At 37.5% G+C, this 24051-nt stretch overlaps 10 protein-coding genes across 10 annotated transcripts; 7 read left to right on the top strand and 3 right to left on the bottom strand.

Annotated features, from left to right (window-relative positions):
• Positions 1-168: 168 nt before the first annotated feature.
• FDP41_009917 (uncharacterized protein) lies at positions 169-1746 on the top strand (the record flags this gene model as incomplete). Its single annotated transcript, XM_044713927.1, has 1 exon — positions 169-1746. The coding sequence occupies one exon, from the start codon at positions 169-171 to the stop codon at positions 1744-1746; it is 1578 nt and encodes a 525-aa protein (XP_044556410.1).
• A 529-nt stretch (positions 1747-2275) lies between these two features.
• On the top strand, positions 2276-3505 carry FDP41_009916 (uncharacterized protein; the record flags this gene model as incomplete). The annotated part of the gene is made up of 1 exon (XM_044713926.1): positions 2276-3505. One exon carries the CDS (start codon positions 2276-2278, stop codon positions 3503-3505), a length of 1230 nt encoding a protein of 409 aa, XP_044556409.1.
• Positions 3506-3625: 120 nt separating this feature from the next.
• FDP41_009915 (uncharacterized protein) lies at positions 3626-5377 on the top strand (the record flags this gene model as incomplete). The annotated part of the gene is made up of 1 exon (XM_044713925.1): positions 3626-5377. One exon carries the CDS (start codon positions 3626-3628, stop codon positions 5375-5377), a length of 1752 nt encoding a protein of 583 aa, XP_044556408.1.
• Positions 5378-5915: 538 nt separating this feature from the next.
• On the bottom strand, positions 5916-7732 carry FDP41_009914 (uncharacterized protein; the record flags this gene model as incomplete). The annotated part of the gene is made up of 2 exons (XM_044713924.1): positions 5916-7296; positions 7716-7732. 2 exons carry the CDS (start codon positions 7730-7732, stop codon positions 5916-5918), a joined length of 1398 nt encoding a protein of 465 aa, XP_044556407.1.
• Positions 7733-8521: 789 nt separating this feature from the next.
• FDP41_009913 (uncharacterized protein) lies at positions 8522-14396 on the top strand (the record flags this gene model as incomplete). The annotated part of the gene is made up of 4 exons (XM_044713923.1): positions 8522-9510; positions 9588-13008; positions 13252-13958; positions 14078-14396. 4 exons carry the CDS (start codon positions 8522-8524, stop codon positions 14394-14396), a joined length of 5436 nt encoding a protein of 1811 aa, XP_044556406.1.
• A 119-nt stretch (positions 14397-14515) lies between these two features.
• FDP41_009912 (uncharacterized protein) lies at positions 14516-16715 on the top strand (the record flags this gene model as incomplete). The annotated part of the gene is made up of 3 exons (XM_044713922.1): positions 14516-14819; positions 14872-15848; positions 15942-16715. The coding sequence occupies 3 exons, from the start codon at positions 14516-14518 to the stop codon at positions 16713-16715; spliced, it is 2055 nt and encodes a 684-aa protein (XP_044556405.1).
• Positions 16716-17720: 1005 nt separating this feature from the next.
• On the bottom strand, positions 17721-18269 carry FDP41_009911 (uncharacterized protein; the record flags this gene model as incomplete). The annotated part of the gene is made up of 1 exon (XM_044713921.1): positions 17721-18269. The coding sequence occupies one exon, from the start codon at positions 18267-18269 to the stop codon at positions 17721-17723; it is 549 nt and encodes a 182-aa protein (XP_044556404.1).
• A 741-nt stretch (positions 18270-19010) lies between these two features.
• On the top strand, positions 19011-21418 carry FDP41_009910 (uncharacterized protein; the record flags this gene model as incomplete). Its single annotated transcript, XM_044713920.1, has 2 exons — positions 19011-20712; positions 20775-21418. The coding sequence occupies 2 exons, from the start codon at positions 19011-19013 to the stop codon at positions 21416-21418; spliced, it is 2346 nt and encodes a 781-aa protein (XP_044556403.1).
• A 255-nt stretch (positions 21419-21673) lies between these two features.
• Positions 21674-22063, top strand: FDP41_009909 (uncharacterized protein; the record flags this gene model as incomplete). Its single annotated transcript, XM_044713918.1, has 1 exon — positions 21674-22063. The coding sequence occupies one exon, from the start codon at positions 21674-21676 to the stop codon at positions 22061-22063; it is 390 nt and encodes a 129-aa protein (XP_044556402.1).
• A 293-nt stretch (positions 22064-22356) lies between these two features.
• Positions 22357-23849, bottom strand: FDP41_009908 (uncharacterized protein; the record flags this gene model as incomplete). The annotated part of the gene is made up of 4 exons (XM_044713917.1): positions 22357-22596; positions 22657-23038; positions 23191-23366; positions 23628-23849. The coding sequence occupies 4 exons, from the start codon at positions 23847-23849 to the stop codon at positions 22357-22359; spliced, it is 1020 nt and encodes a 339-aa protein (XP_044556401.1).
• Between the last annotated feature and the right edge of the window lie 202 nt (positions 23850-24051).

Genomic DNA, 24051 nt, shown 5'->3' with positions numbered 1-24051 from the left:
TGTCCAACCTTAAGATTATATTCAGTTCATCCAATCATCAATTAACTCGGAACAAGTCATCCTTCTCATCACATGTGGTCTTTCCATCCTTCTTCTTCTTCTTCATCAGCATCAGCAACATCATTGACTTGTACATCGATGGGTTCAGAAACCATGATGATCAACAACATGTCCAGTCATACCCGTAGAAGTCCCACAAGTCCATACTCGACCATCCATCATAATAATGGCATGAACAAGAAGTCGCCTTTGACTCTTCTTGAGAATCATTCATCATCTTCCTATTTAGGAAAGAAGAAGATGATGACGATAGAGAATACAAACATCCGACCCATTCATTCGAATACTACCACTACAAGAAACAGCAACACGACCATGACGACACCCATTCATCCTTCTCCTTTGCTTTGCTCTACCACCCACAAGAAGAAGAATAGTGGAAACAACAAGCCTTCTTCTTCTTCATCATCATCCTTCACTTCTTCAAATCGTGCCATTTCGGAAATACTCTTTTCATCCCCTACTCGAGGAGGCAATCACTCTTCTTTATCATCATCATCGTGTTCTTCTTCTTCTGTGAGCAGTGGTACAACCACCACTCCGACACATCCAACCAAGAACAAGTTGTACTACATTGGTACAAAAGCAGATCCTTCTTTGTCTTTCTCTTCTTCTACAGGCTCCAAAGCATCATCACCACCACCATTGAAATCGTCCTCTTCTCTTTCCGTAATCACACCCTCAAATATACAGAATCACAAGTCTTCCTTCATTAAGGAGGAAGAGCTTCGTAATGAAGAAGAGGAAGAAGAGTCATACTCTTTCTCCTCCTCCTCCTCATCCAGCCGAATCCTGGAAACGATTAAAACGTACAATCGAATTGATTCCCTCATTGAGATGCAGGATGAAGGTTTGAAAATTTTGAGATCTTATTTGAGACAACGACAAAATGAAGAATATTTGCTTTATTTGGAAGTGACACGAGAATATAAAAAGAAGAGAGAATTGAGAAAGAATGAAGATTCTGACTTATTATTACTATTAGAAGAGTTTGAAAAAGTTTATCAAGAATTTTTGAACTTTGAAAGTGTCACCTGTATGAATATTCCTGCAGGTTTGAGAGAACAATTTGTAAATGTTTGGATTGAGAAAGGAACTCGATGTAAAGATTTAGAAATGCAACGACCGACAACCAGCAGTAATACCACATCTATCAAAGCAACCAATCACACAGGTACAGAAGAGACTGAAAACAATGATGAAGAGAGTGAAAATCTTGGGGCCTGTTCACCTTCGTCACTCTTGTCAAATACATTATCCATCACAACACGTCCAAGAACTATCTCACCCGAATTGGCTCAAAAGATGAGAAAGTGTTTGGATGATTTGTTCATTTCTGTTCAAATTCAATTCAAGAATGAAATTATGCCACATTTCAAAAAAACAGAAGAATTTAAAACATTCCTTCTTACAAAGCTCATCGAATTGAGTTCTCAACCTCAACAAGCTTCCGAATCCCAAACTTGTTTCTCACTTTCACCAGGAAAAGTTTTGATTCAAGATTTTTTGACACAAAATGGTGAATTGTCAGAATATTGTAAAGCCTTTTCAAAAAAGAATTTGATCACCATGGAACAAATCAGAAATTTCACTTCTGATGATTTTCGTGACAAGATTGGAATTAAGAAAATTGGTCACTTGAAACGAATGGTCAGACTCACCAGAGAACACTTCATGCATGAATAAAAAACAATCAAAATCTTTTTCGAAAATACAAATATGAATGGACGTATTCGACTGGTTTGTTGCTGAACTTTGAGTTGAGACAAACGTTTCTTAGGACATTAATTTTGACGTTGCTCTTTGATTCAAAACCATTTACATGCTTTCTACAGTGTTCATGTCGTTTAAACGTGTCAACCACCCACCAACCACATTTTGCCTTTATCAAATATCATTATCGAATGAACATGTTGATTCCAATCAGTGGTGTTGTTTGTTGTCATGACAAAATCTGACCACTCATCCATCATGGTTCAGCCTTTTATAAAGTATCCGAATTGATTCGCGAGAGCTGTACTTCATCCCATGCGGACATGTGCGCGACGACCAAAAACAGTCTCACTGAGCTCGCTCAAGAAGTGATCGGTGGAAACCTATATTTGATTCCATCATCATATACTTGTCATTGATCGTTTTTGTGAGAAACTAGGTCAAGGAGGTTTTGAGACGAAAACAAAATAACTCAACACCTTGTTGTGACTACTCTTCAGACATGTCCAATCCCATCATCACGAATCGTATCAGTCCAAATTCAAACATTCTCACCAACACCCCTCCTTTGCTTCCTGTCCATTCATCCAGCACCCCAAGTAAAAAGAAAAACACCACCACCACTATCACCACCACTTCATCCTCCTCTTCTATTTTACAAAAGACAAACAGCACGAGCAAGCTTCCAATCAAAAAGTACATTTATGCCAAAATAGCCACAAGCTCATTTCCATCATCCAATCATTCCTTTCCTTTCTTGAATAATGGCTCCAACGTGCCACCACCACTTCCACCAAAACCATCATCAAAAACTTCTTTTTCTTCCTCTAAGCAACAGCAGCCCTCAGTTCTCCTTAACCAGAGTATAAAAGTTGACCCTAAAAAAGAAGAACTCAACGGGACACATAAAGATTATGAATCTTCCTCTTCATCATCCATTCGTGTTCAGGAAATCATTCAAACATACAGTCAAATTGATCCCCTTATTGAGATGCAAGATGAAGGTTTGAAAATTTTGAGATCTTATTTGAAACAACGACAAAATGAAGAGTATTTACTATATATGGAAGTGACACGAGAATACAAAAAGAAGAGAGAATTGAGACAGAATGAACAGCCAACCATACTGCTGTTGGAGGAGTTTGAAAAAGTTTACCATGAGTTTTTGAACTTTGAAAGTGTCACTTGCATGAATGTTCCTGCGAGTGTGAGAGAACAATTTGTGAATGTTTGGAATGAGAAAGAAATAATTTGCAAATCTTTGGACGTGTTGTCACTCTCCACTGATAGTTGCAACAGCAACACTGCATGTCACAATGTCGCAACTATTTCTCTTGAATTGGCTCAAAAGATGAGAAAGTGTTTGGATGATTTGTTCATTTCTGTTCAAATTCAATTCAAGAATGAAATTATGCCACATTTCAAAAAAACAGAAGACTTTAAAACATTCCTTCTTACAAAGCTCATCGAATTGAGTTCTCAACCTCAACAAGATTCAAATCCTTCCAATTCTGCTTCACTTTCACCAGAGACAGTACTTATACAAGACTTTTTGACACAAAATGGTGAATTATCAAAATATTGTAAAGCCTTTTCAAAAAAGAATTTGATCACCATGGAACAAATCAGAAATTTCACTTCTGATGATTTTCGTGACAAGATTGGAATTAAGAAAATTGGTCACTTGAAACGAATGGTCAGACTCACCAGACAACATTTCATGCATGAATAATAAACCATCAGAAGAATCTGTTTTAATTCAAATGAATACGTCCAACTGAGTTGAAAGTTTATGAACCTCAACGCCCAAACTATGAATTATCGTTTCAATTATTTGAAGTTCAAGAAAAAAATGCAAACAAATGAATTTTTGGTTGAAGTCAATCATAATGAACATCATGAGGATGGTCAAGACAAGGAAGGAATACTCGGAATTGATTTAACAAATTCCCACTTCACATCGGAACTCAATGAAGAGGATCACAATATTTTAGAACAACAACAAGATTCTAAAAAGAGAAAGCTATCCAACCATGATGATGATATTATTCCTGCAACACCATTATCAAATCACATCAAAACCGATGAAACTCATCATCATTCCAATGAACAGCCTCTTGATCAAAAAGAAGAACATTCCGAAGATGATGAATATCACAAGCGAAAACAGAAAATTCTTCCTCCGTGCCAAATTTGCTCCTCTTCCGAATCCAAATATACATGCCCATGTTGTTCCATCAAGTATTGCTCCATGGAGTGTTTTAAAAACCATAAAACCACTTCGTCATGCACTGGCAAGAGAGATACCACTAAATATATTGATTTAAAAGAATTCAATGGTCAACATTTAAGAAGTGATTACAACTTTTTAGAGAATTTACAATCACAAACCATTCATTGGTCCCGACAACGAGATTTAGAAAAGATTGATTCCCACACGTATCAGTATCATCATCCAAAAGTTAGAGAATTACAATATAGAGCCACTCAGAAAGGCATTCGGATGGAACTCATGCCTCAAGGAATGTCCAAACGAGAACAAAATTCTTCCTACTACAACAAAAAGCTCGACAAGATCTTTTGGAGATTGGAATTTATATTCATGAATGAATTGGATCATCAAACAGGAGAGCCGTGTCATTGGGTGGAGGCTCATGTTTCCGAAGATTTGAAAATTTGTGATTTGATGAGTCGATACTTTGATAAGAATGTGAATGGAAGTGCCAAAACAAGAGATCACTTGCAAAAGTATACAAGTTACTTTGAGAAATTTAAGCAATCTTTATCATCAACAACCTCTCAAGAGTCAACAACAGTCGAATCGGCAACCAGTGAATTAGAAAATTTCAAGGAGGAGAAAGAAGAACATCATGATGAAACTCTCAACCATGTTGGGGATCATTCTGAACAGAGTAGTAACCTTTATCATCTAGAGAAAGATCATGCTTTACAGAACCAACACCGTGAAGATAATGGTGTCAGCATTTCCTCTCCTTTGAGAGATGCCTTCTTTTACTTTATTAAGGTAGAGGGACGATCTTCGAGCGAGACCTTATACTATGCTCTGGATTCCACACTTTGTCTACGAGAGTGTCTCAAAAATTTGGTGATATTGGAGTATCCTGTGATTGAAGTAGTATTACCTGGATATGAAAGCAAGTACACAGTCATCACGAGAGAACAAATGAATGATATGAATGCACAACGAGATGAACGATTGAAGGAGAAGAAGGAAAAGAGACAAGCATTTCTCGAAAAGAAGACGAAATATGAAGAGAGACAAGCGGAAAAGTTGGAATCTTTCAGAGGACAAGGTAACAAACGAGGTGGTGGAAATCAAGGAAGAGGACGAGGAGGACATTCTGGTGAAAAACGAAGTCACGCAGAGATCTCACACTCGAGAAGTGACAACCATTCACATATTCGTACGAATAATAACAATTATCGATCAAGCAACAGAACAGATGGAAGACGTGGTGGATCGAGAGGAGGCAAGTCTAAGAATTACCATCAACCTCGTTCTGGCAATGGAAATCATCAACAGTCACAAGATTCAAAGACAACACAGAGTTCTGGAGTGGCCGAAAATAATAACAATCATTAGCTTCCATATTTGTGAGCTACACTGCTTGTCTAAGGATTGCAGTACTGTGACTTGTATGGCTTACATAGCAACTCTTTGGAACCAAGACCTCACTCGACAACTGGTATCCCTATGTCTCGTGATAATAGACTGCTGCTAATGTTCGGTTTGAGTGCAAGGAAAGTGGAATGTGATGGTTTGTCAAACCTTCATTAACTTGTGAAAGATCTAGTTTTGAAAAAAGATTTTACCAACATTGTGATAAGCCGTCGAAGAGCATTTACTTCCAAAAATTGAATTGGATCTTTTATAAAAGGAGATTCAGTAAAATGACATCCTATTCCTATCAGTGTCTTTGTTTTTGAAACTTTGTTTTATTGGCATATTGGACACAAAAGAATCACATTGGGCGCATTGATGTCGAATTATTAGTTTGAGTTTGGCAAGGAGAGGGTACAAGTAAAGTGAGAGCAGCATTAAAATCTCAAGAAAAAGAGCCTTCTTGAACCTGAGCACGCATTGGTTTGAATGAACTGGATGAGTCATTATTGTTGGAAGGTTAATTGTTGACAATTTTGGCAAAGTTGGTAAAGGTCAAGTTGTAACCTCCAGTAAATTCGTAGAATGTCTTGCTCTTCAATTTGTATTCATCTCCCAATGCCAAGTTGGTAAATGCGTTATAAGTCTTTAACAAGTTTGAGTTGTGGATTTGGAATGACTCCTTGTCTAATAAGGTGGTGTGGTCATCTGTGCTTGGAGTTCTGTGAAGAGTATGATCTTCGTGTCTAATGTCCCAGTGGTCATCAGCAAAAAGCGTGACAGTGAAACGTCCAGGACGGAAAGTATGAACAACTCTTTCAATGAGTTCAGAATAGTATTGAACTTTAGAGCTCTTAACGTTAGTCTCAAAGCTGACAAATGAACAATGATCTTCTGGAGTAATATGGATAGTCCAGTAACATTTGCCCAATAATCCGTTCATACTGTATCCGCATGGGTCAAACTCAAAAGAGTCAATCTCTGATCCAGGCAACAACTTGTCAATGCCTGATTGTTGTTCAATGGTCATTCCAGTTGGTCTATCTTTTCTAGAAGCTTCCATGAATTGCTTCATTACCTCAGGATCCAAATCGTGCATTAAAACTTCCAAAGTTTGGTCTGGATCCTTTCTAATTTGGTCATCAACACCTTGCATGTCGCAAATGTAGAGATACCAATGGTCACTCAAAACCGAACCAACAACGTGGCCCTCACCACCAGGATATTCCTCAGTCAAATATCTCAATTCTTCTTCAAATGATGAGTGTGGGTGTGGTTGTCTGTGAGGGAAAACAAAGTTCTTTCTACTATAAATAACAAGCTCAGCCTCTAAACCTTGAGAATCTGCAATTTCTTTCATTCTCTTTAAAATTCCTAACAAGGTTGTGGTACCACATGTCTTGATGACAATCTTTCTTCTGAACACAAACAAACTAGATTCACTCAAGACATAGCAAGAAAAGTGTTCGTTCTCCTTCTTTGAAAGGATTCTACAACAAGCCAGATCAAGCATAGATTGCCATGTCTCATCGCTAATATTCATCAAGTTGTAATAATTTGGATTAGCAGTTTCTTCTTCTTCACTACTATTAGCATCATTGTGGTGAGACAAGTATTCTTGATAGGCTGGTAAATCACTCTTCTTGGGACGGAAGTCAACTTCCAATCTCTTCTCTGGACCTTCAAAGCCAGCATCAGCACAGCATTCACAGTCAACATGCTTGACATATTTTTCAGCATAATTGACTAGAATTGGTTTTCCATTAACAATGGATTGTTCAACAACTGTTGGTGAAACGTCGACGACATCTTGGTGATGATTGCAGCAGTTGTGATGTTCGTGATGGTGGTTGTGCTCTCCGTTCTCTTGTTGAGCGATGCTAGGCTGGTTCGAGGATGGCCTGTTGTTTGTGTGCGGTTATGAAAACATGAGATCATGTGAGTATGAGAAATTGAAAATTATTACATGTGAGTCAGATGTGATGAGTAGTGGTCATCAAAAATTTGGAGCCAGAAAAGAAGGTATCCACATGTCATCATAACATGATGGAATGAGACAACAAAAGCAAACAATAAGAAGAGAGTAGACCCACAAATATTAGAAGTTATTGCGTCAACAAGTGCGTTTTTGAAAAAGAGAGAGTAGAAGAGCGATAAAAGATGACAATATTCGGCGCGCAATTTCGGTTATTTCCAAAAAGCGATGGGTTGAATTTCATCATGGGATGAATCAAACAGTGGTGAGCGGTTGATGGACAAAAGATGGTAGACCATCATTATCATCACGAATTTTGGTGTTATCAGCATCAACATTAATTACGTCGTTACGGAATTCATATTCAAATGAAAGCAAGAAATAAACGAGATTAATAGTCATCCAAAATAATTACCCTTCTAAAATAACAACTTACATTGTTATTCAAGATGAATAAGAATTCTTTGTTTTGCCTTCGGTTTTCTCTTATTGGTTGTTGTTCAACAACAATAATCATACAGAAAGTTCTGTTGTTTGGTGATGTGTGGTGTTCTTATTTACCAAGAAACTCTAACAGCTGTAGTACGACTACTAATAAAAGACTCTTCCTAACGGTTTTCTCGAGTATGAAAATTTGGATCCGACTGGCAATAATACCCTGTGTGGAGTCTTTTGGAGAGGGAATCAGAGAGGGTGTAGAGGATTTTTTTCAACGACAATTTTCAACCTAAATTTTGAGGTGCGAGTTTATTCTCGAGACTAGATTCTTCGCGAATGAGCGCCTCTCATACGATTGGATGTCAAATGTTGTAATCGGAGGCTTGTGTGGAACTAAAACGATTGTGTTGATTATTCCTTTTTTATGTGGCAAGGTCATTGTTGATCATGTTGTCTTATTTGAGACGAGTGTTTTACAGTTTTCTTCTCAAGCTTGTGTGAATTTTAATACATCAGCCCTTTGAGAGAGATTTGTCACATGAACTTTGACAAGCCAACTGTCATTACTGGCACCCTAGTTTTCTTTTGATTCACTTTAAAAAATCGTCAACAAAACGTTTGTTCCCTCTCTTCCACTAACCCACCATCACCATCCACTTGTCTCATCAATTTATTGCCATCACAACCTCTCCATCATCATCATTATTGAAACCATGAAAGCCTCTCTCCGCACCATCAAACGATTGGAGGCAAAAGCCCAAAAATTCAGTTCTCATGTCCTCTCTCATAAACGTCATCATGCTCTCAAGGAGATGGTCGATGCCAGCACTGATTCCATCGAGAACTTTAAAGGTGGTTCTTTCAAACAAATTCTAAAAGCATCCTCGATCGAAGGTGAATCCAATTTAAATGCCGAATCCATTGAAGATGTTTCTCTCAATCTGTGTGATCCCGATATTGATCGAGATGATCAAAAGGAAAGAGAGAATTCGTGCCAATTATTGAAAGATGCGTTGTATTATTCATTGTTGACCATGTATTTACCAATTCATGTGGTTCCTGAGGAGTATAATAATACTAGTAATAGTATTACTCGTCGTTCTCTCTCATCGTCGGGATTAGAACAAGGACAAGGAAAACAAGGCACTGAAGGAGTGACAGTCAAAAGCTCTCCAATGTCTCTTGCACAACTCCAAGACCATGCATTGAAATTATTTCAAAATGACTTGTCCAAGCAAGATGTTGAACACATGTGGAATCAATTGTTTTGCATCGAGGCAGAGAATGGAGCGAGTGATTTGTGTGTGGATTTTCTATTGCTAAGAAAAATTTTACTTGCCAAAGAGCAACAATTGCCATACACTACACAAGATTTCAAAACTCCTCAAAATTATGCAACATGGAGACAAAACAAGATGAAAGAAATTGATCTCATTTTGGATAGCGTTAAGAGTGGAAGAAAGTATAAATTTGTTTCCAAATTGGAATTTCAAATTGAACGTGTGAGTTTGAAAAAGAAGGGCGTTCTCTCCAAAGTTCATGAACGTGCTGACATTATGTATCGAGTGAGTACACATCAATCTTCAGGGATTAAAATCAATAATGAAGAGAAGACCACCAACACTTTCGAATCACCACATGTGGAGGCAAAACTCCGTAATGACGGTACCTTTGATTTAAATTTTAAAGATACAATTAAGGTGTAAGTGTGTGTTAGAATATTGAATTTCATTTTTTGAATATCCGAACATATGTTGTGGATCATGGAACATGTTCTAGATCCTTCAACGAGGCAAACCAAGAGTTTTCTCTTCAATTCATCTATGCCAAGTTTGCCGGTTTGAAAAAGAAAGAAATTGGCTCTGTGAAAATCAAGGTCCGTGATCTCATTTCCAAATTGTTCCCATTGTCCAATTGGGGAACATTGTACTCTCCAGTTTCCTTAGAATTTAACATTGAGCATCCAGAACACCCAACAGAACCACTTGGAAAAATATCACTCAAGTTTACGAGAGGTCATTTCCAAAACTTTCCTGCCTTTAATGGAAATTGGGAGACCTATGTAAAGGAAAAGACGAAAAAGATTGAAGCTAATTTACAAAATTACAAATTTCCAGACATTTATGAGGTGAAGAGAGTCTTGTTGAGAAGAGCATTTCTTGCTCCAAAATTGGACAATAGTCTTGTCACACCAGTCCATAGGTGGATTTTAGAGGAAGTTGATTTACTCTTTGGATTATCCAATCACAATGCCGAAATTAGTTTATTGGATGTCTTTTCCAGAAATGTTCGTTTATTGGTAACTTTTGCTGATCAATTTGGAAAGAGTTATGACACAGCCACAAAACTCGTAGAAACCAATTTGAAACAAATTGAGAAAATTAACAAAATTATGGAAAACACCGAAAAGAAGATTCTCGATATAATTTTGAATTTCAAAGACAAGTTTCCAAGAGGAAAACCCGAGGGAGCTCTTCAGAATGTGCTCACTATTTACGACACCATCTTGTGTCGACACAAAAAGCACTCCTATGAAGAATATATTGAAAAATTGAATGAATTGGTGGAAAGATCACTCAGACTTGATTATGAAATGATCAAGAAACAACAAATGGAGGCCTTCAAAACAGAAGAGTTCAACGCTAAAGTGTTAATTTCAATGATTCCAATCATTACATTCAAACTCGATCGTCTCTACGACTTTTCTTCCATCTTTCCAGAAGAAATCAAATACGAACAAAAGAATTGGATATATTATGAACTGTTCAAGAAGGATTTCTCAGAAATTGAATCCAAGAATGGTTTTACAGGGTATCAAATGCTTCACTTTTGTGCCAAATTGAAGCCTTTGGAGGAAATTGTTGAATGTTCGACTGATTTATGTGGCAAGAAGAGTGAATTGTTAAATGTTCATGTCATTTCAAAAGGCTATGAAGAAAAATTCATTTCAGAATTGTATGAAAAACTCTCAAATTGTGCACAACAGTCCATTCTTGTCGATAATTGGTTACCTGTGAATGAAGAAGTCAAACATAGCACCAGTGTTGTTGATTTTTACTCAACCGCTCACGAGACATGGCTCTTCGTATCAGGATTGGAATTTTTCAATGAACACTTATTGGAGTTATTTACTGAAATGCTTGGAAAGGTCACTTTCGAATATGCCAACAAGGTGAAAAACTTGGCAGTCTCTGTATTGACGAAAAACACCAAACAAGGTGTGAATAATGAGGCCTCTGAGAAGAGCTCAAACAAATTACAACTCTTCAAGAAGAAGCAAACCACTAATGATAATGACAATACCTCCATCGATGTGGATGAACCCTATTCTGAAATTACCATCACCAAGGACTTTTTGATCATGTTGAATGACATTGAAGTCTCAAAACAAGAACTTGAGGAAATTCTGCAATCGGTTACAGAAAAACAACAAGCCATGAAAGACTCGCAAGAAATTGAAAAGAAAATGGAGGAGCAGGAAAAGGAGGAGTCTCAAAAAGATCAAGCAGTTTCGAAAGCAACACCAAGCGATGATGAAGTCACTGATTTTGAAAATGATCAATCCATTGAGAAGTCATTGTCTAAATATCACCAAATCGGTGAGGCTCAAATAAGTGCATTGGAAAAGTCGAAAACTTCTTTGGATATTCTCATTGAATCACTTCTTGCCATTATTGCATCCAACTTTAGAATTCCAATTCGAAAGGCACTTGGCAAAATTATGAGCAATGCTCGAAAAGTATTGGATCAACAAAAAGGCGTCACGAGACCCTTGTCAAAACAGGCCACTCTTGACTTGCTACAAAAAGATTCTGACAAGATTTTGAGTGAGGATATTATTGATCCAATTTTAACTCCTGCTTTTGAGTTATTGTCTGTAAATTGTTATGCCCAATTATTCAAACTACTTATTGAGAAGGTGTTGGATATTCTCAATTTTGAAATGCTTTACACATTTGTTATTCCAATTGAAAACTATGATATTGAATTGGATAAGGATAAATTCCTCACTGTGGAGCAAGTCTATTTGATGGAATCTTGTCACGTTGCCATTGGACTCTATTTTTGCGGAAATGATGATGATCCCAATACTGGAATTGCTGAGGAGACTCTCGAAAAGAACTCTCGTTTGTTGAAGAGAATATTTTCTCTCTATGAATCTTCCTCTTCTAAATTGATCAACATCTATGAAAAGTATGTGAAATATCCAAACTTGAATTTCACAAATACTTTGAAAAAGCATCACATTTTGTTACTCTTGAAAACAAAACGTGACCCTGAAGCCGTTAATTTCTACAAGAAACATCAAAGAGAGGCAGAAAAAGAACGCATTATTCAAGTATTCAATTTGAAGCCAATTGAAGGAACCAACGATGAAGATGAAAGTAATGATCGCTATGAAGAAATTCTTGTCTCTCTGAATGGCATCTATGAAATGACACCCTATGATATTCATGTTACAGAGTTGAGATTACTTTTAGAGGCCAAATACTCTAGAAAAACTCGCGAATTCCTTTTGAAAGATATTCGAAACGCAAAATTGAATAAGAGTCTGTTATCAACAAAAGGAATTCAATTTACCATTGCAAGTGAAAATAATGCCATCACTCGATACATCACCTTTACAGATGCAAATGTAAGAACCAAGTTCATTAATGTCATTTCTCAACAGTTGAAGATTGTTGGAAATGAGCAGCCACAATTAGTGGAAGAAGTGAAATCCCCAACCACTTCTTCAAGTGCAAGTGGATCAAAGAAAGTCGAGTCCTCTATCTTTGATCAAGCCAGTGACGCTCTCAAATCCAAATTCAAAATTAAGAACTCAAATTGTAAACTTTTGAGAAGGATTGTATGTCAATCCGCATACAAAGAAGGACAAGTCAAAACTTACATTTCAGGAGAGATTTTGCTTTTCAATCATTGTTTTGGCTTTCACTGTTTTTCAGATGGAGTGCAGGGTACTTTTAGTTTTAAAGCAAATTTCAGTATTGTGAAAAACATTCAACTATTGAAACGAAAAGACAACAGCGGTTCTGAGAAAATCAAAATTGAACTTGCAGGAGGATACACTGTTTCATTCTACAACATTGATGATGCTCAATTAGGTTTCAAAGATATCTCTGAGGCATGGGAACAATGGAAGACAGCCAGTTCTGTGGATGCGGCTCAATTAGAAAAGTATAAGAAGAATGATGATAAGGTAAGTCACTCATCGATCTACTTTTAGCGTTTGTCACATGCATCCATTTCACCATCATTATCACTACAACATGTTTCATTAATGTCTACTTTGATGAACACTCATTCATATTATTATTATTGCACACTACTGCCCCACTATGGTATCATAATGATCGCCACCTTCAAACCTTCACTGAACTCTCGCATCAACACCATCGATGGTGGGTGCATTGATCACTTGCTAATATATACATCTCTGTAGAACTATTTTTTACATCGTTTCCAATTGAAACATCTTGCCGAGAGTGATGAAGCACTCGATCGTAAAATACTCTCTGCCTCTTCCCTCACTGAAATTGGTTCTCTCTATATTGGACAATATCATGTGGCGTATGAATCGGCCAACTATTTACCATCCGTTGGGGAGAGTCACGAATATGAACGAATCCTCACTCCAATCGCTTTCATTGATAAACTCGACAAGTATGTCCACTCCAAGTTGTTAGCTCTCACACTCACGAGTGGACAAGTCCAATGCTTCCTCTTTAAGGAAGAAAAGTTATTGGATTTGGCTCAACAACGTATTCAGAGTATGATGCAATCCTTGAAACATAAACAAATGGGAAGTAGTAGTAGTGGAAGTGGTTACAGTAGTGGATTCTTTAGCAAGATTTCTTCCTCTTCGTCCATCTCCACCTCTTCTCAATCTAGTCTCAATACAATAAGTATTGAGAATTATAACTTGTATCTTTCTCCACTCATGAAAGCCATGAACATCGATCCAGATAGTACCGATCAACGTGTGCTCAATAATGCCATTCTCACGCAGAAGGTACAAGAGGCTTTGTTGCAGCAGTCAACCAACAACAACATTCTGGGAAATACAAAACCCACGAGTACGACTACAAATACTGGAATATTTGGCATGTTTTCTTCGATTGGAAAGAATATCTTTGGAAGTAAGAAGAAGTAAATGAACCTATTCATCATTAGAACAGACTCTTCTTCTTATTTTAATTTTCATTCTTCCCCTTGCTTTTTCATTGGAAAAACCTTATGTATCTGAAAACCTTTTGTGTGACAAACAGTTCTTATTACAAATTGCGAAATGTGGATATTATGGAACATGTGCCAAATCAAATTGCTCTTGACAAGGAATTTGTGTTGCAGGCAATCAAACTCAATAACCTCTCCATTTTAGTACAATATGGATATGGTCCTTGTGCATTTCTATCTGACAAGGAACTCATGTTGGAGACAGTGAAGAATGGTTATTACGCACGCGAAGAGTTACGAAAAGATTCTGAACTTGTGAATCTCTCAAAAGCAATGGTTATGTTTTGGAGTACAGTGATGAATTATATCCAGCAAGAATGCAAATTTGTCATGGTGCAAATATTTCTCTAAAATCATGAACCTTGAAAGCAAGTGAAAAATCTCGAGAAAAACAAAAAAATCCAACAATAATATTGAATGTGTTGATCGCGCCAAAATTTTACAAATTTTGAACTCTTAAAAAAATCATGATGACGGAAGAGAAAAGCACCATTTCTCGGGGTGAAGATCTTCTCAAGGATGATGAGGGAGGAAAGCCAGTGGATTCCGATGAGGATCAAGAGATCGACGCACCTCCAAAATCCTGTTTGGAGGAGAGAAACAACTCACAAAGTAGTAAACAAAATTCCAAGATGAAAGATTGCACTCCAGAGGAGGTGAGCAAAGCTTTATTGGAGGAAATTGAAGCGAAAGACGTTGAAATTAGAGAACTGAGGGACCTTGTTGAAGAGTTGAGAACTTGTAATCGAGATATTGAAACATTGTTTTCAGATGGTAGGTTGATTCATTAATAGGGAGTTGAGAAAGATCGCATTATTGCACGCAGACACGGAAGACATGATGGATTTGAGAGACAAGAAACTAATTGAAATTGCCAAGAAAAATAAGAACATTATTGTGAAATTGAACAAGGAAAAAGCAAAAGTAGTGGCCCTGATTCAGCAGCTTCAAAAACTGCAATCATCCACATCACAAAAAACACCAGTGACGAACAATAATAATATTCGACATTTTACATCAAAAAACACAAAAGACGTTTCTTCAAGTGTGAACACATCAACAAATGGTGATGCTGATGAAGAAGGTGACGATGAAACATTGAAAATGCTGAACCAATTTAAAGAAAAAGCCATCGCCAATGAAAAACGAGTTAAAATGCTTCGAGAGCAAGGTGAAAAATACAAAACTGAAAATATGAAATTACGAGCTCTTATTCAGAAAGAAGTTGGTGAAGATGTGCAAATCGATGCATTGTTAAACAATAGTGAAGGTTTCAGAGGAAGAGCTCAACAGATTTATTTGCTTAAAATCAAAGTGAAAGACTTACAGGCAAAGATTGATCAAATGATGCAAAATCCTCAAACAACCTCTACTGGTGTGTCAGGCTCTCCCTCTGTAAACTTATCATCCTTATCTCCAAACATAGAAACCTCTTCAACAATTTCAACCCTTTCTTCGGTTTCAGTGGATGAACGCCAAAGAAAGGCCATTGAAAAATTAGAACAAGAGAGAAAAGCAGAGTTGTTTGACTTGAAAAAGGAATTATCAGAGAAGAGCGAAGAAATTAAACAAGTGAAGGGCAAGCTCGAGGCGTCGATTGCGCGATGCAAGAACTTGGAAAAATCATACAACGAAATGAAGGCAAAACAAACAAGAATGCTTGAAAAAACTGAAAATGATAACAAATATATTGCATTGTTGAAAGCAGAACTTGACCAATTAAAGAAAAAAGGGCTCACAAAGTCTGGATCCTCTACCAATGTCATTAGCTCACCACAACAAGAGCAAGAAATTAAGAAATTGGTAAGTTGATCGGATTGTTTTGGAACTGTAATAAGTTGGTTGATTCATTGAAACTCGGTTCAACATGCATTACCACTATTTGAACATGAGTAGACAAAGGAGTTGGAGCAAAAAGAGGAAATTATTCGATACTTGAAGAATGAACTGCAGACAACAAGCAAGAAGGCCCTCGAGACTATGCAGTTAAGCTTGCTTGCATCGAGCACAGATAGTGTCAAACAGGGAGGAATGGTTGATAGCAGTGGTGACGAAGAAGCAAAATTGAGATTGACCATTTCTACGATAGAGGTCGAAAAACTAAGAGAGCTGAAAAAAATGTCTCAGCAAAAAATTGCAGAGTTGGAACATAAACTTCTCGAAGCGAATGAGCAGCTTCTAAATGAGCGAATGATGAATGCAGAGCTTGAACGAAAATGTCATCAGTTTATGAAAGGGGAAAAGCCAAATTTCGAAGTAACCACGAATGTCCAATTAGAGGATGAGATTGCTATTCTACGAGATGAAAATGAAGCTCTTAAACAAATGATAGAGCATTCAAAAAGAGCCAAGGAAGAAGAAATCAAATCATACCTTCATATCATTGACTCTCAAAAGCGCAACTATGAAAGCTATATTGCCAATTTGAAAGAAAAATTAATGTTAAACGGCGAAACCAGCGGCTCTAGCAAGAGTTCGGAAATACTGCCCTCCATTCGCCAAAGTTCTCCTCAATCGATGTCAAGAGACGATGAAAAAACGTCTTCCAATGAATCCAAGCTTCTGGAGGAAAACGAGCAGCTTAAAAAACAATTATCCGAAATTAAGAACATGTATAATTCACTGGCTTTCTCGCAACAGCAGCGAAAGAAATTTACACTAAAGCAATGATGTGTATATAGCATTGCATCAAACAATATAAAAATATTACCATTTTCACAACAAAGTTCTTCCTCTCGTGTGAAAAGTAGAACGTAATGAATTAAGGCACAGTACCACATTATCATGCGTGAATCTCTAAGCTCAGTATTTGTAATTTCAAAATACAAAGATCCATCCATCTCATTCATTGCAAACAGTTCTGCTTCCTCACGAGTTACCACTCTCTTTTTCGATAGATCTGATTTGGTAATCGTTCTATCGTGCCAACATTTTCTTTTACGTATTTACATTGATTTTTAACAAAAGTAAAACTTGCCCTATCTGCAATGTCAAATAGCATTAAATTTTTCGCTGTTCCTCGGTAATAAATTGGTGAAAGACTTGGTCGAAAAGTTTGAAAAATTTTGTTTGAAAAAAGCAAGTGACACCTACGCGTGAAATCTCTAAATAGAAATAATATGAACAAATTGATGTCACTCAAATCATTTTTGCAAATGTACCTGCTTGGTCCCAAAGGTTCAAATTAATAAATGCAAAGTCTCCAACAGAACATTTCTTGCTTGAAAAAGCGGCTTGGATTGTTGCCTGGGCACCAGTCCTCAATGTTTCATCATTCATCATGCAATTGCTGAGAGAAGTTTTCCCCACACCATATCTACCATCTATTATGATTTTGCATTCATATTGGTTCATACACGTGCAAATAAGCTGGCTTGACCTGATATTTCAGTGTACGTGTTTCTGCACTGACTTTGAATTGTATACTCAAATTACTTTCAGTACTTGATTTTGAAAAGAGAGATCCCAAATAGCTCAATACTTGAGAGAACAGACTATTATTCTCACTAATATTTGAGTCTTCTCTATTCACAACAAAGACAACAATTCCCACACAACACCTCCGTAGGTACGATTGTCAACCAAAAAGACATGATATATTTCATTCGTTTGATTTCTTCATGTAACCATTTAGTATTCATGAGTGAAGAAATTAGTGCTGGATCTTTTTTTCGATTACGAATTTCTGAGCTCAAACAATCCTCCACATAACACAAGATAAATCTTCTGACATGATGTTTTAAAAATCTTTTCCCGTGAAATCATTTGAGGATGGACCACACAGAATCTTCCAGGACCCAATTCAATCTTGGAAAAGTATTTGGGGTAATAAAAGGCATCAATTTGAGGTTGTAACAAACCCAAGCATGCCTTATTACACCAATTCAACACAAAGTAAATCAACTCATTGACAAAACCCAAATACACACTATAAATCTTAATAGTGCCCAAACCGGGATGGCCATTTCTCTCACATTCGTGTTCCCATAGGAGTGGAGCATCTTGCAAATCACCTCCCAAGTTCTTTCTCTTTTTGGAAATTTGAATGGGTTTGCCCCAATAAATTCTTGCATCGATTTGCGAGTAAAAGAATTCATGTGATTTTCCACAAATGGTCCAAAAACCAAGTGTGAAGAGATTCAAGAGTTTATCGATCACTGCGAGTAAGAACATTTTGAGATTACCACCTGTCTTGTATTTCAAACGACGATTGCCAATGATCATTTCTTTGACTTCACGACGACGGACGAGATTGACCATAACGAGATCACCTAATTGAGCAAAGAAACAATCGACCATTTTCTGTCCAATCCAAATAAGCATGGTCGAACCATCAGCAAAGCGTTTGTTTTTGACACTTTCTTGAATCTCTTCAGAGGTATGTTCTTGGCTGGATGAAGAGAAGCACAAGTTGAAGGAATCACAACACTTGTTGTTGGTTGAGAGTCCATCAGGGGTTGAGGAGTCGTCATGACAAAGGATTGTTTGGTCAATAATGGTGGTGTTGTTTGCTGAGGTGATGGAACCATCTGAGTCGTCATGGAATTCAATGGATTTGAAGGCACAACCATGTTTGGTAAAGGCAAGGGTTTTCTAAAGCTATCACTTGGAGTCAAAGTGGGAGTATTGGGTTGAGGTTGAATGGGATTAAACTGAGGTCATTCAAGAGCAGATAGATGAGGAACAGACATCATTCCATTATTGGAGTGTTCCATCATTCCCATGGGTGGCAATGGTTGGGGCATGGTGTTGTTGGTCATTATCATCATGGGAATAATTCTTGTTATCTCTCCTTTTAAACGTACATGTTTGCGATGGTAAGTGATGTTCGTTCCGGGCGAGTAATCATCATGAATGGCCTCTGATAGGTATCAAGACGCGATGATGATGAATTTTAAATTTCAAAAAACAACATCTTCAGCGACGAGGTGATACCTCTTGGCCAACATTGAACCACCAATCAACATGGTTGAAGAAGTCTCTCAACGAGTTGTCCTTGAGGATGTCTCAGAAGATCAACCAAATCGGGGAATCGATTCCGTTTCTCATCATAAGATAAGGATTGATCACAAAGCCTATCAAAGTGCCGAACAACAACATCAACAAACAATACTTTCAGAAGAGGACCACCTACCACCTCCACCACCTCCTGATGATGATGGAAAGTTTGGAAAATCTTCTCTTCCCTATTGTTGTACAACAACAAGGTCTGAAATTCTTCCTCCCTATGTGTTTCCTCCTCCAAGGGACGATCGTTTCACGAATACGCTGAATAACATTAATGCTCCCACAATGTCCTCTTCTCATGTCCTCTCCTTCAATCTCTTCCCCATTGCGAAGATGAAGAAGAAACCAGTCTCATTGAAAGCTGAGAAATTCAATCCCATGAATTACATGGTCCTCTACGAGGAAGTCATGCAATGTGAGGCTGCTCGTGAACATTTTCAAAGCTATTTGAAATTGGTTCATAATGAGGAGCCCCTCCTCTTCCTCAATACGCTGAACGAGTATAAACAAGAGTATGAACGTGCTCGGGCAGAGATGTTTGCTCTCGTTCGACGAATGTCCTCATGTTGCGAAAATCAAGCGACATCACCTCCAACCGTATCACCCTCGACAATGATGATTACCTCGGAATCGAGTCCTCTCTCTTCTTCACTCATGTTCTCACCTCTTGGAAAATCTCAATGCAGTGAACACAACCATATGGAAGAAGATTCTTTCTTCATGAATCCAATTAGGAGATACTGTTCAACCCCTTCGGTTCATTGTCATTCAAAATTACACTTCCTGCAAAAGTATCTTCATCATCACCGTCACTCGTCACCATGCGGAGGACAAGTCATGGAGGAAGAAGTGCATATTTTCAAACGAGTCCTTCATCTCTGGGATAAGCTCAATGAAATTCGAGACTTGTTTATAGCCCCTCAAAGCAAGTATCAATTGAATTTGGCAAGCACCACACACTCTAAACCCTTAGGGAATGCCTTAACGGAAATTTCAAAATTGTTGAACCCAATTCGTCCATTCCTGATGCGCAACGAGTATTCTTCAACAGCATCCTCTTCCAAACATATCAAAGAAGAACACAATTCATCAAATGTGATGGCTGCTCTCTTGGAGTTGAGAAGAAACAGTGAATTGTCCAACCGTTCGACCACGAGTGTGAATTCTGGTTCTGAAATTGGAGGTTTCATGATGGAGGATCACTTGTTGTTGAATGAAGGTGAAAATACGTTCTACAGTCCATGTCTAATCTTGGATAGAATGAATCCAGAGGTTCTGTTTGCAACCATTGAGTTTACAGTGAATTTAGACTTGTCCATGGATCAATTTCCTCGTTATTCTCGTTCTAAAGAGCTATTCACCTTTCTTGAAGAGAAGGGAGAGGAATTTACGAGATCCATCGCTTTGGACATTTCTAAGGGTCATCATTTGGATATACGTTTCAAAGCGTTGGATTTTCATTCGAATGTGATTACGGATCGAGACATTTACTTTGCTTACATGCTCTCTAAGGACACTTCGGATTGGGAGGAGTTGTCCTTCTCTCGTACACCTACCCATCTACAAACCTTCATTTCAAAAAATTCACATCTCATTGGTCAAGAGAAAATGAATGGACTTCGATTGAACAAGATGGTCCTGCATTTGCCATACAATATTGGTAAGTTATTGTGAACAACAAGCAATAATATAATCACATACTATTCCAATATTTCACTTTAGAGGACGTTTGGGCGTGCTTTTGCGATATCAAATGCCGATTAGAAATTGATAACAATATGGGGAGCGATTTACATTTGGATGAATACATTTCACCGTTGCACTCTACAACAAGTCCTTCCAGCAACAATTGTTGTTCCCTTTCCTTGCAAATTGGTTCATTCACTCTTGATGTGAAATTTCCATTTGTTAAACCTCGTCACTTTCCCTTTGTCGCGACTTGTCTCAGAGATCCTCATACAGGGGCATATGTTGTGGTGGGTCATACAACTGCTCTCAAACCTCAAGGCAACAACAATCGAAAGAAAGATGCTTCCTCTCTGTTTCATTACATTTTCTTTCCTTTGGGTGATCACTCTACACGTTTGGTGCACACTTCGTATGCTGACATTCATGTGTTTATGGATTCGAAGAGCATTGGAAAAGCCTTTTGGAAAAAGCGATGCAAATTATTGCAGAATGGATTCTACAAGGTCCTTAAGGAAATGACCTCGAGTGGCACGAAACATGTGGAAATTTCACAAGTCCGAGATGAATTGAAACACTTCCAATGTGTGAAAGATAATTCGGAAACATTTAAAAATCGATCTTGGTTTTTTGAATATGATTCACTTTGTTTGAGCGGTAGTAATATTCATCAAGAATAAAGAATTTTGTTAAATATTGAATTATCTTGTTGTTTCTTAATGCTGTTTTTCAGTTCAAACTTTTAGTTAAATGTTTCTTCTTTACTGGACGACCTCACGAACAGTCAAGAAGACCAAAAAGGTAATGTAAACTCTTATTAGTCAACCTCAATCCAAATAAAAAGTTACAAAAAAAATTTTCAAACACATCTCTCTCAGCAAATAAACCTAACGCCATTCAACTTCTTTTAAAAAACAACAACCATCATCACCACCATGATGAACAAAAGCATTATTGTGGCCGCTCTTGTGCTTTGTTTACTTTTCGCTGCTACTACAACATTTGCAGCAACACCTAAAATTGATCTCGATGCTGCCATCGATAAATTGCCCGTTTCCGACGAGAGAAAGGATCAATTACATGAATTGAAGGAATTCGTTGCAACTCCTCTCTATGAAGCAGCCAAGGAGAAGGCCAAGGAATACGAAACAACTCATCAGAAAGAAGTCAATACCATGAGAGAGGAACTTGCCAAGTTGAGAGGTCAATATGAATCAAGAATTAGAGAAAAGATTGCCGAAATTAAAGCAAAGAACCCAAAGCAATACTTGATGAACAAGCAAGAAGAGGTTCTCAAGAGCATTAAAACCAACCTTGGAATTTAAAGAATGAGGTTGTGTGTTACTGTAAATACAACAATAGAAAAGCTAACAACATTCGAGAATGACTAACGTCATCTTTTTGTAAAAATTATATTTCTGCCTCCTGGCTCACAGCACCGTTGTCACCACCAATAAACTTGAGTTTTCTTGAAACAGACTTGTTTCTTGAAATTAACCGTCTACACTCAAAGTACTTATGTTGCAAATGCAGTTCAATTTTTTATGATAATAAGTCTCCTCAAGAGACGCGAAATCAAAATTTTATGATAATATTTGATTTTATTAAAAAAGAACCCCTAATCCAACTCTGCTGATTGAAGAACACTTCCTGTACCAAAGAACCATGCAATTCCGAATTGTGTCAAACAACTCATTAAGAATAAAGAGAGAAGTGCGTATCCATGAACAGCTCTAAACTTGTCACCGAAACCAAAGGCTGATACTGAACCAGCACATACCAACACCAAAAAGAGACTTAGTGTGTATGCTGGAGAGAGCCACTCAAATTCACGATTATATCCATAAAAACTCAAAATCTATTGAATTCGCACACATGAAATGTCTCAGCTCCTATTAAAAAATCCACGAGTACTTACACCTGTTAATAAAGTGGTCTTGGAAATAGTACCACCAACTAGATTACTGAAAGCAATATTAATATTTTGCAATTTTCCTTGTCGACTCAAAGATATGGATTCCAATATTTCAGGAGCCTCACTTGCAATTGGTGCAAAGAAGAATGCCAACGTTAAAGGAGTAATTCCAATAGATTTTCCAATAAGGACAACACTTTGAATGAATGGGTCTGAGAATACATAAATTAATAATCCTCCTGCGATAAGATAGAGAACTCCCTTATAGGTTGGTTGTTCTTCTTCGCCCTCTTCTTCACTGTCTTCGTGATGTCCATGTGTTTCGTCCTTCTTGCTCAATAGAGTGTAAACAATGAAGGATGCAAAACCAAGAACACCTCCAATGCTGCAGTGTTGTTTCATAGTAGTCCATAACATTGGAGTCGTCAACGTCGTGATGATAATGATTCATTCACAATGGTAGATTTCATTCATTCAGGAATTTCAATCATTCAAATTAGTTGTGAATCAACAAACCTTAATGTTCATGACACCTACCAAATCAACAGTTGAAAACCAAATAATAATGTGCTCAATACAAATACCAAACTATACATGAGAAATCTCGATTGTTGTTTCACCTTTGGGAACAGAGTGATTTGATTGGAATCTTTATGACGCACGTTAGATCCAATGACCACACATAATCCCACTGCGACTGTACAAACTACAATCTAATACAAGAAGTTTAGAGTATTCATTCATTCATTCAATTATTATGGAACATATCCAATGGAAAAGATGAATCATCATCGTTCAATAAATGGTTCCGATGATTGATATCGTTCAAATTATCATGTTGATCAACATCATTGAATAACGAATAATCGGAATATTTATGAAAACCCATGATGATGATTTTTGGAATGTTCCAACGATATCATGATGACCAGAACTGACTCAATCCCACTTCAAAGATGCTTCATTCAACCTACCACTGAACCCGAAATGGCTCCCATTGCAAACGTCGGCTGATTGGAAGAGAGAGCCGATATGAAAAAGATCGTCTCGGGTAATGTATTCAAACCCGACAAAATAATACCACCCACAACAGAAGCATCATACTTTTCTCCCAAGATATCACCTCCTTCCGAAACACACCAAGCACCACCAATCAAGCAAGCCAGATAAACAATAAAGTACAAGAAGTGAAACATTTTTTTGTAACAACGAATTCAACGTTATCCTTATTAATAGTGATGAGATTGTGTCCACAGTCACGCACGGAGAATTATTCATTTCCATTATTGGAGTGTTGATGACCCAAAATTGTGGATTTGATCCAAATGCAATGATGAAGACCCTTCACACTCACCAATGTCTTTGCAAATTTCGCAACTCTTGACATCGAATATCAAT

The sequence above is a fragment of the Naegleria fowleri genome (genome assembly GCF_008403515.1).
Source record: "Naegleria fowleri strain ATCC 30894 chromosome Unknown tig74, whole genome shotgun sequence".
Taxonomy (NCBI): Eukaryota; Heterolobosea; class Eutetramitea; order Acrasida; family Naegleriidae; genus Naegleria; species Naegleria fowleri.
Note: the sequence above shows the minus strand (reverse complement) of the source record. Positions and strands in the feature narration are given on the sequence as shown.